Source organism: Felis catus, chromosome X (assembly GCF_018350175.1).
Source record: "Felis catus isolate Fca126 chromosome X, F.catus_Fca126_mat1.0, whole genome shotgun sequence".
NCBI lineage: Eukaryota > Metazoa > Chordata > Mammalia > Carnivora > Felidae > Felis > Felis catus.
The window spans coordinates 13,302,737-13,313,877 of record NC_058386.1 but is presented as its reverse complement, the minus strand read 5'-3'; the positions used below and the strand labels follow the sequence as shown (position 1 = coordinate 13,313,877).

Below are 11,141 nucleotides of genomic sequence, written 5' to 3'. Positions count from 1 at the left end.
TTCATAAATTAGGTAGTTCCTGGGGTACCTGGGTGGCTCAGTCGGTTAAGCGTCTGACTTTGGCTCGTGGCTCAGTCGGTTAAGGTCTGACTTTGGCTCAGGTCATGATCTCACGGCTGGTGGGTTCAAGCCCCATGTCGGGCTCTGAGCCAACAGCTCAGAGCCTGCTTCGGCTTCTGCGTCTCCCTCTCTCTCTGCCCTTCTCCCACTCATGCTGACTCTGTCAAAAATTAAAGTTCCTTCTCTGCCTGTTACACCTAATTCTCTTGTTCAAATAGGTACACCCTGGAATGTTCTAGGAGCAGTCAAGGCTTGGAGAAATGCACCGTTTTGTTTTTTTAGGGCTCAACAGCAGCTAAACTTCTAGGATTTTTCTAGAGTCAAAGCTAAGGTACACACGGAGGCCTGCCACACGAAGTGAGGCTTCCACCCAGTCTCCATCCCTCCCAAGGCCTAAGAAACCAACTATCTACAGCTGTCTTTGGAATCCTCAGACACATTGTTAGACACATGGGGAACAAAATACAGAGAAGCCGTTAAATTTATCATACATATTTACTTCATCTATACAGAATCGAGTAGATAAAATCAGATTCACATTAGTGAAAAATCTCTACAAAATGTCTTTGAAAAGCAAAACAAGACTGCCTCTGAACAATTCGTATCCTCATGAAAGACGTGGGCTGTAAAAAATAAAGCAGTGTGTTTAGCACAAACTAGAAGATCTCTGCATCTTTTTTTTTTCACAGTTATTTCCATCTACAGTCTGAAAGAGGTAGATTTTTCTGCAACACCTGAGAATTGAATTGTGATAACCAGGTGTAATAAAGGCAGTTGCATACATAACTAAAAAAACACTGGTCTCAAGACCAAGAAATGTACTCCTAACAAGTCTGAGGGTGAAATGGTCCATGATCCAAGTATTCTCTACTCCTTGGAGTCTACCGCCACTAGAAATAATACACAGCAAGATCCCAGGATGGTGCAACAAATGCAACTGAAGTGAATTCGACACTTAAACCTTTTCTGGACCAGCCTAAGAGCATTACAGTGTTCTAGAATATGGTGGACACAGGGCGTGCTACAAAGCCACAACACTGAGCTGGTGAGGTGACAGCTTGGGGGTGGGGAGGAGATCTCCTCAGAGGGTCCCATTTGTTTTGATTCACAGGGTAAGGGGAGGCAAGATTCTGAAAGGACACCTAGTGCATCCCAAGCGGAATCTACCTCCCTGAAATACCGTGATCGCATCTAGCTACAAATACATAGTAAGCCAAAAGCAGCAGGCCAAGTACTGTTAATCACATTGCTTTATAAAGCCCTTGAAAATATGCAACAGGTCCAAGATTCACATCTTCCACACAGGACAAGCACCACAAAGAAACGTGGTGAGCTACACAAATGGCTTCAACAGTAAGAGCTGTACATCCAGCAGAGTTCTTGTGAAATATCATTAGTACTAATTTCAAAGTAGATTATATTTGATATATACCTTCATCTCCTCTAGGGGAAACGAGTCCAACATTTCATCTAGTAGCAGAAAGGAGTATTTATAAGAAGAGGCCGTTGGAGGAGGGGTATTTGTTTTTGCTTCTGACTCCTTTTGACAGTAATGACAGAATGTGCTCTGTGCTTTTCTTTTCCTCCACTGTCTGACCCCTCGATTTCATATGACCAAGGGTGGAAGTTTCCTTTAGACAACTTTCGATTCTCTGAACCCAGTTTCGACTAGGACTGTGACAGGACTTTACAATTTTAAAGAGAAAACCTTTTTAACTAGACAGAACAAACTTCATTCAGTCCAGTGAGCAATTTCAGTTTGATAGTTGTGCTCAGTGGAATGTGCTAGAGCATCCATTCTAGTAGAGCCTTTTTATTTCATAAAGTATTTTCAATGCAAATCAAAGTCCAAGCTTTCATGGTGCAACCTGACCTCTCATTTGCATAACTCAGCCACACTCAACATGATTAACAACAAAGGAAAGCTGAACAAATTCAGAAGTGACATGCTTCAGAGGGCAAGTTCCCCCAGTCCAAGCCAATTGCAGAGACCTAGATTAATTAATACTGGCTTTCTCTTAAAAGACAGTAAGAAAAGGGGGTGGTAGAGCCACACACCAAGAGCCTAAGTAATGGATCCTGACTACTTAAAACTCTCTGCCAAGTCTTCCCACAGTTAAAAATGTGAGTTCCAGTCTTTTCTGTTTTGGAAATAAAATGTTTCGGTTAGCATGATCCACAATTAAAATTCCCTTTTTAAAAACCTGGAGAACTGCTGTTGGGATTCACGCAACTAGATGAACACCAAATTTCAAGTAGCCAGAAGGCAGCAGAGGAGGGACTTCCGCTTGATGAAAGCTACACGCGAATTGAACCCTCCCCGGCTTAAAATGACAACCACCAGTGGCTGCTTTCTGCGGGAAGTGGAGGATGTGCACCCAAATCCCAAACAAAGCCAACAAACGACCATATTCCACGGCGGTCCAAGTGTCTAGGTGGTCCAAGTTCAAACACTGGTTCTAGTTCTAACCTGAAACCGAAGCAGTAGGATTGTTTTTAGTCACAAGATTAAGCCTGTTTGTCTGATGATTTGCCTGTATATACTATTTTAAAAGTGACACCTTTATGTACATAATCTGCCGAAACTTTGAATAATTTGAGGCTTGCAGCCATGTCAATTTGTCAAGTGATATAAATATTATCAAAAAGCTAATCTGAATCAAAGATGCTATGCTGGTTTCTGACCCAACCCTACCTTATTTTTACTTGGTATTTAAATGGACCGTTAAGACAAAGCTAATCATCTTGATTTCTTTTTGAGTAATATTAATCGGGGGGCCGGGATGTTTAAATGAATATGGTTTTCACACCAAGGAACCATTATCAGAACAAAGTTCCCCTGTAATGATCGGTCCCATCTCGAGTGAAATGAGAATAATTCTGTGCAAGAAATAGGGAAGATAGGACAAAGCAATGGTCACATGCGTTCCAATGGAGGGAAATGAGGCAGATGTGCAACACGGCTGAGGAAAACGTATCGAAGGAAAACTATTCAAAACTGCTAAGCAGCCTCCTGTACCACGTAAGTCCAGTAGTTCTAAGAAAATACAGATATGGTAGAAAAAGTAAGAAAATTTTCACCACAAAACCAATAGTTACTACTAACAGAAAGTTATACACAAAATATAGCTCTCGATACAGTGATCATACTTCATTTCAGTCGACAGACTCGATACCTGGCCCGGCGGACACGGCCGTTCTCTCCTTCGCTGCCTTGGGCACGGCCTCCGGGGAGACTCCCGGGGCGCTTTCAGAAGCAGTGTTCGGCTCCTTGGGGGACACCGGGGCAGCGCAGGGCTGCGTCCCAGGCAGTGCTAGGTCCGCACCTGCAGCCCTCCCGGAGACCTGCTCCTTCAAGACTTCCACCTTTTCGTTGAGCTCGTTCCGTTCCGTTTGAAGAGCCCTGCACAGCTTCTCTAACCGGTCCAGTTTTATCTGAAAGGCCTTGTACTCTTTATCACGGACAGTTTTCTGTAAGGAAAAATGATTCCTGTGACCTCGTGGAGTACAGTTTACGGGATACAAAATGTGAACAAATCGGAGTCCCGTCCCCGTCAGAAACTACTTGTTTAATCCCCCTCTTGAACGGGCTCCATTTCCTCAAGCATCACCTAACCATCTAGCCAGCTTCACTACATACCTAGCTACAGGCACCAAATGTATTTAACACGGTTAACGTTATCCTAGGGTCCCGAAATATCCAAAATCCACTTTTTACAACATTTTGCGGGGCGCCTGGTGTAGCTCAGTCGGTTGAGCATCAGGCTTCGGCTCCGGTCGTGATCTTGCTGTTCCTGAGTTCGAGCCCCGTGGCCGGCTCTGTGCTGACAACTTGGAGCCCGGAGCCCGTTTCGGATTCTGTGTACCCCCCGCCCCTCCCCTGCTCACGCTCTGTCTCTCAAAAATAAACACTGAAAAAATTTAAAAAAAACCAAAAACATTTTGTAGCGATCAACAATTAAGGGAATTCAAGATACTCCTCACAAAGCTAAAGATAAAAAAAGTTAAAGGCCTGATTAAAAACAGAAAACGACTCATTTCTACATACGTTTCTTTTGTTAGATGAGAACAAGATTCAAGGCTGGAAAAAAAGCAGAAAGGCACTGGAGTTGTTCTCTGTACTCCACTCCCGCACCAGGAGATCCGATCGGTGCTTCTGGAGGTGGGCCCTGCACCGGCAGCCCCAGGAGACTGGTTTGAAAGGCTGATTCCTCAAGCTAGTGAACCGAACTCTGGGTGGAACCTAGCCATCTTGGTCTTAAGACCAAGCTTGTTAACAAGCTGGAATCTGAGGCAAGTTCCAGTGTGAGAACTGACTCCCGTAGAAGAAAGCGAAATCCACATACCTTCTGGCGATCTCCAGCAGAAGCCTGGACCGACAGAGCGGGTAGTAGGTAATCTGTTAAGGCCTCCCTCGGGGCCCCCCACCTACAACCCCGAAAGACACTTGCAGATTTTGCGAAGCCGTCCCCCCGCCCCCGGTTCTGGCCAGAGCCCTTGACTCCGGCCGTGGTGTCCCCACACACCCCCTGCCCTGTTAGGGCCTGAGCTCCACGAGTCCCCATGACTACAAACACACCTTACTCACGGGAAACCACCTCACCTCTTCAGCCATTTGCAGAAGCGCTTTGTTGTTGTTTTCCCATTTGGTACGCCATATTATTGTTTCTTTTTCCAGTTTTTTAATTTTCTTTGTCATCTGGCAATCAACACAATTGCAAATGTAAATTCTAAGTTCCATCTCTTAGCCGTACACCCTGTCCCACCACAGAAAAGTTTGTTCCGCCCCGCCCCCGTCACTGCACCTGCCTTGCCCAGCTGACAGCTGTGCCCGTCTGTTGGCGGCAGAGCTGATCTCAGAAGCATCTAGGGCGGCAGCAGCGGGAACCAAAGTAGGGGTTTCACATTATGAGACAAACAAATCTAATCTCCTCGATTTCAGAGGCAGCAGCACATGGAGGAAGCGGTCAGACACCACACTGAATTCTCGGCTTAGGCTGGAGTGCGTCTCTCAATCCAGCTGAGAGACCTCCTCCCCAGACTGTACAAAAACATGTCCACGTTAGGAGTCTTCTGTTCATTAAACTAATTCATCTGATTCTTGGAAGCACAGGGGTTTCTACAGCTCCCCGCAAAGAAGAATTAGTGACATACCGCAAGCCCCAAGACCGTATCAGTTTTGGAACTATCGGCAGCGTAACTTCGCGAGCACTCCAGTGAGAGAGAAGGATGAAAGTAGTTCATCCTTAGCTTTGAGCATCCTCACACCTCACGAGACTGGTCGACTTCAGGTTTTGCTAACAATAAAATGGCTCCAAAAATAAGGGGAACGTTTTTAAGCTTGCACTACAAGAACCCAGTTTTCAGAAACTCACAATGAGAGTTATCTGCGCCTGTCAATGAGTCCCGTTTTCGAGATTCCTTCATGTCCTGTTGACCGTGCCCCAGCCCTGACCCCAGCTGAGGCACTGAGCCAGGCGCCGTTAAGGGAAACAAGGGTATGACAGAGCCAATGCCCGGGGCGGTGGGTTGTCACCCACAAAACGAACACCACGCAGAGTGGGACAAAGGCCATGCGAAGAGCTCGTGGAAGACCGGGGTCGAGTGCTGACCGACAGTGATCTCCAAGCCACGAGTGGCGAGAACAGCGACTGGAGAGCCCGTCTTAAACGGTTCTGCCCGAACAGCGTGCTCGGGCGCACGCTGTGCAGAAAGAGCACCCCTCAACTTGAGCCCCAGCTGGGAGGACTGGCAGGCAGAACTGATCCACCGCTCACCAAATTCCCTAGATTACCGGGTCTAAAAATACCCGAAGGCGGTAATTTGAGCGCTTAACATGGCCAAGTACTGTCGGAATTACTCGGCTTTACAGAGGATAGGGATTTTTGTTATTTTTAATGAGGAAGGCACAGCAAGGTTAAACCACCTGTCCACAGTCACATTACACGGGACCGGGACGCTGCCTGGAGCACACACTCCCCGCCACTGCACACGGTCCAGTCACAGTCATGACACACCCACCGAATGCTCATAAAGTGCCAGGCGCCGCCGTACTGGTCTCCAACCCACCACCCTTTTCCAAGGACCCATTTTAAGGGGAATATGCCACGTAAAAGGAGAATGAATGGACAGATTTAGGGATATATGTGTATATATTTTGGTTCTCAGCTTGGTATCAAGGATATCGCTTTCCTTGATGTGGGCAGGAAAATTAAACCGAAGCCGAAGACCGAAAGGGTTTGGACGAAGGAGAAAGAATTCAGTGGGGTTATAGTTAAAAGAAAACGAAAAGCTAAAAATGTAGAAAACACTGGGGCGCCTGGCCGGCTCAGCTGGTGGAGCGTGCGACTCTTGATGTTGGGGTTGAGAGTTCAAGCCTCATGTTGGGTGTGGAGATTACTTAAAATAGATAATTAAATTTTTTAAAAAGGTGGAAACACTGATATATATATACATATATATTGATTACATATATATATATAAATAAAAATATACATAAATGTGTTTGCCTCTGTGTATATATATATAAATAAAATATATATATATATAGATATATAAATATATCTATATATATAAAATCAACCAACCAAAATGTGTTCTGGGCTTGGATGTCTTTAAAAAATCTCCAAAAACACAGAGCTTTGTGAAGGAGGGGTGGGGTGTCACCTGAGTGAATAAAACAAGACGCAACAACAAAAAAAGAAACCATTTATGTGTAATGACAAATTGTATTTGACAGAGGAATTCACTTTAATAAAGCTAGTATTTAAGAGCACAGAGCTCACTAGCTACACGGACTACCACTCCAAGGGCAAAACGACCACACAGGATGCCACTAGAGGATCAGAACAGGGCAAATGAAGACTGTACCAGAACGGCATCAGCTCGTCCAGGCAGTGATCATGCTTAACATAGCTTCTTCTACTAATTCCCTTTTACGTAATATTCTACTAAAAATACGCAAATACCTTTTCCATCTCCTGCCGGAAGGTTGTAAACAGTTCATTGCTTTTTGCCATGGTAGTCTGGAATTCTTCAAACTTATCCATATAAAGAGAAAGCTACAGAAAAAAAGTATGAAATGTTCTGAGTTCCAGGTAAACCATTTGAAATCCCAAAAGACTTTCCAAAAGAACATCCTATGTTTAAGCATTAGTTACTTGTTATAAGTGACAGAAGGAAGAGCAGACACAAAGCAGCCCTCGGGCGCTGGACAGAGATAGCTCAAGTTCCATAACCCACTGAGATCCACTGAAACTTAGCAAGTTTCGTGGACTTAAACATCTTTAGAAGTAAATGTTTAAAATGCACAAATATTTACTAGCTCCAATCCACCAATTATAATAAAAACTGCTGTGGTTGGTAGAACTGCAAATTTCATACAACTAACTGTTCCCGAACTACTCCCTCTCCTTAGATTTGAAAAACTGTCCTTGGAAAAAGAGCATTCTTTTAGAACATCACCTGCACAGTTCGTAGCTTGGTATCAAGGACAGCTCTTTCCAGGGGCGCCTGGGTGGCTCAGCTGGTTAAGCAACCAACCCTCGGTTTCGGCGCAGGTCATGATCTCGTGGCTCTTGAGATCGAGCCCCGTGTGTGGCTCCACATTGACAGTACAGAGCCTGCTTGGGATCCTCTCTCCCTCTCTCTCTGCCCCTCCCCCGCTCATGCTCTCATTCTCTCAAAGTAAATAAATAAACGTTAAAAAAAAAAAAAAAGGTGGGCACCTGGGTGGCTCAGTCGGTTGAGTATCCGACTTCAGCTCAGGTCATGATCTCACCATTTAAGTTCAAGCCCCACATCGGGCTCACTGCTGTCAGCCTGTCAGCACAGAGCCCGCTTCCATCTGCCCCTCTCCCGCTTATGCTCTCCCCCCAAATAAATAAATATTTAAAAAAAAAAAAAAGGGGTAACTCTTTCCTTAACATATACAGGAAAATGAAACAGAAGGTGAAGCATTGGTTTGGTGGGGAAAGAAAGAATTCAGTGGGATGGGGTTTTTTGACTTACTTGATTTTGACCGGTTTGGGTCTTGAGGACCATGGCTCAAAGTACACTTTAAATACTGGAAACTACCCTGCTTGTAAGGACCATAATAATGTCCCTATTGCATTGTATAATCTCAAAAAGCTTAAAATGCATGTTCACAGCTTTTTAAAAATTCTATTTGGTTTTTTATTTTATTTTTATTTGAGAGAGAGAGGGAGGAAAAAGGGCAGAGGGAGGGAGGGGTGGGGGGGTGGGAGGAGAGGGGAAGGGGGAGGGAGAGAATATCTTAAGCAGACCCCATGCTCAGCACGGAGCCCAACGCAGGGCTCAATCCCCTGATCCTGAGATCACTACCTGAGCCAAAATCAAGAGTTGGGTGCTCAACCGATGCCACCCAAGCACCCCCACAGCCACTGTTACTGAAGATGCAACATCCAGGTAGACTGTCCCATCCGAGAGCTCAATGCTGGCCCACACTGGGTAGTTAGTAAGTGGCAACTACCATCACACCTGGCCTTACATGCCTGGATTACAGAACAATGGGTCAACAAACACCAATTCGACTCTATCCTCAACAAATGCTGGAAACTGACATGGTAAGAACACAGAATGAGACCAACTCTTGGAAAGGACAGCCACATTTAGGGACTAGGAAAAGGAAGACGGGACAGCAAAGGAAACTAATAATCAGATAACACGACCCAGGGTGACACAGACCGCAAACAGAAGTTACAATGAGAACAGTCCAACAGAATCAGAGCTGCCTGGGAGCTTCACAGAAGGGTCCTCTGGTGCTTTGCAGGGACTCCCACACTCAAGTCTATTTTCCAGGGGCGCCTGGATGGCTCATTCAGTTGAGCGTCTAACTTTGGCTCAGGTCACGATCTTGCAGTTCTAGAGTTCGAGCCATGCGTCAGGCTCTCTGCCATCAGTGCAAAGCCTGCTTTGGATCCTGTGTCCCTCTCTGCCCCTCCCCTGCTCGCTCGCTCTTTCTCTCTCTCTCCCTCAAAAACAAGTATTAAAAAATTTTTTTCAAGTCTATTTTCCAAAGCTGTACATAGATAGACTTTATATACCTTTTCCATATCAATTCTCTTCTCCACTTACACGGACAGCAGAGTTTATGGAGCTAATAAGGGGTTCAAATTTCCTAGAAGTAATCTACCACAATCCTAAGTTATAGTGGGAAGTTCAAAAGACTTCTTGAATTTTCACTCTAAAGTTAGTCTAACTTCATAGGAAATGAGTATCAATCACCACACTGTAAAACAGGCCTGAAGACAAAAAGCATTGAAAAAGAGGTGGTCATAAAGATTCACAGCAGTCTCAATGTATCAATGCATTTTGGAACTAATTTAGAGTCCTTACATTAAAACAGGTTTATTATTTAATAAAATAGGTAATACTTTCTTCAACTGAATATAATCTAGTTACTTGGAAAAGGGTGAACTATAGGTAAATACCTAATTTCACCTGTCCATAAAGACACAGGAAGTCTTTTCTCTATCTTTTCTTTGAGTGGGGAGGCAGCGTCTGCTAGCCTTACTCCACAGAAGACAAACACCAAGAAAGGTTTGCATTAGGACAAAACTAAGGGGTCCGGGTTGGAAAATAGGGAAGTAACATAGAAATGCCTCGGCCCACATGGTTTCATGGATGAATTCCACCAAACACTTAAAAAAGAGCGAATGCCAATTCTTCTCAAACTCTTCCAGAAAACGGAAGAAAAGGGACACTCCCCAACTTTTTTTTTATGTAAGGTCACCATTTACCCTGAAATCAAAGCCAGATACGAATACTATAAGAAAACTACAGGCCAAAATCCCTGATGGATAAACTTGCAAAAATTCTCAACAATCAACAAAATACTAGCAAACCAAATCGAAAAGCACATTAAAAAGATCACATACCATAAATCAAATGGGATTCATCCCAGTGACGATGCAAGGATGGCTCAACATACACAAATCAATAAACGTGATATTTCACATTAACAGAATAAAGGAGAAAAACCATACGATCATCTCAATAGATACAGAGAAAACATCTCACGAAATACGACACCCATTGATGATATAAACACTCAACAAATGGGGTACAGAACGAACATACTTCAACGTAATAAAGGCCATATGTGATAGACCCACAGCTAAAGGTTTAAAGCTTTCCTTCTAAGATCAGAATAAGACAAGGATGCCCACTCTCACCACTTCTATTTAACACAAGTACTAGAATTCCTACCCAAAGTAATTAGGCAAGAAAAATAAAAGGCATCTGAATCAGAAAGGAAGAAGTTAAATTATATCTGTTTTCTGATGACACAATCTTATGCACAGAAAATCCTGAAGACTCCACCAAAAAACTGTTACCAAAAAGAAAAAAAACAACCAGAACTCCTATTTACAATAGCATCAAAATCAAGAAAATACTTAGAAATAAATTTAACCAAGGATATGAAAGATCTACATGCTGAAAACTAAGACACTGATGAAAAAACTTGAAGAACACAAAATGGAAAGATACCCTGTATTCATGGATCAAAAGTCAGTATAATTAAAGTTTCCATACTACCCAAAGCCATCTACATTTAATCCTTATCAAAATCACAATGGCATTTTTACAGAAATAGAAAAAGTAATCCTAAAATTCGAATGGAACCACAAAAGAGCCAGAATAACCAAAGCAATCTTGAGAAACAACAAAGCTGGACAAAGAGGCATCACGCTCCCTGACTTCAAAGTATACTACAAGCTAAGTAATCAAAACAGTATGCTACTGGCATAAAATGAGAGACATAGACCAATGGAACAGAGCTGAGAGCCCAGAAATAAACCCATACAAATATGGTCAACTAATATTTGACAAGGGAGCCAAGAATACCCAATGGGGAAAGGACAGTCTCTTCAATAAATAGCGTTGGGAAAACTGGACCCCTATCTTACATTACTCACAAAAATTAAGGACTTAAACATAAGACCCAAAACCATAAAACTCCTGGAAGAAAACATAGGTTGAAAAAACTCCCCAACAATAGTCTTGGAAATTTTGGTTATGATACCAAAAGCACAAGCAACACAAGGAAAAATTAGTAA

The 11,141-nt window shown here is 43.5% G+C and overlaps 1 protein-coding gene across 4 annotated transcripts in view; it reads right to left on the bottom strand.

The window, feature by feature from the left end:
* Positions 1-536: 536 nt before the first annotated feature.
* Positions 537-11,141, bottom strand: part of TXLNG (taxilin gamma) — a 53,981-nt gene continuing 43,376 nt past the window's right edge. For 3 of the 4 annotated variants that reach the window (XM_023249424.2, XM_045051314.1, XM_045051313.1), the window contains 3 exons: positions 7,029-7,121; positions 4,664-4,759; positions 537-3,531 (listed from right to left, as the gene is read on the bottom strand). In XM_023249424.2, the coding sequence (XP_023105192.1) occupies positions 3,217-3,531; positions 4,664-4,759; positions 7,029-7,121 (504 nt within the window). In that variant the 3' untranslated portion in view covers positions 537-3,216. Of the gene's footprint in view, positions 3,532-4,406; positions 4,489-4,663; positions 4,760-7,028; positions 7,122-11,141 lie in introns of all 4 variants that reach the window. The other variant, XM_045051315.1, reaches the window with a different exon arrangement.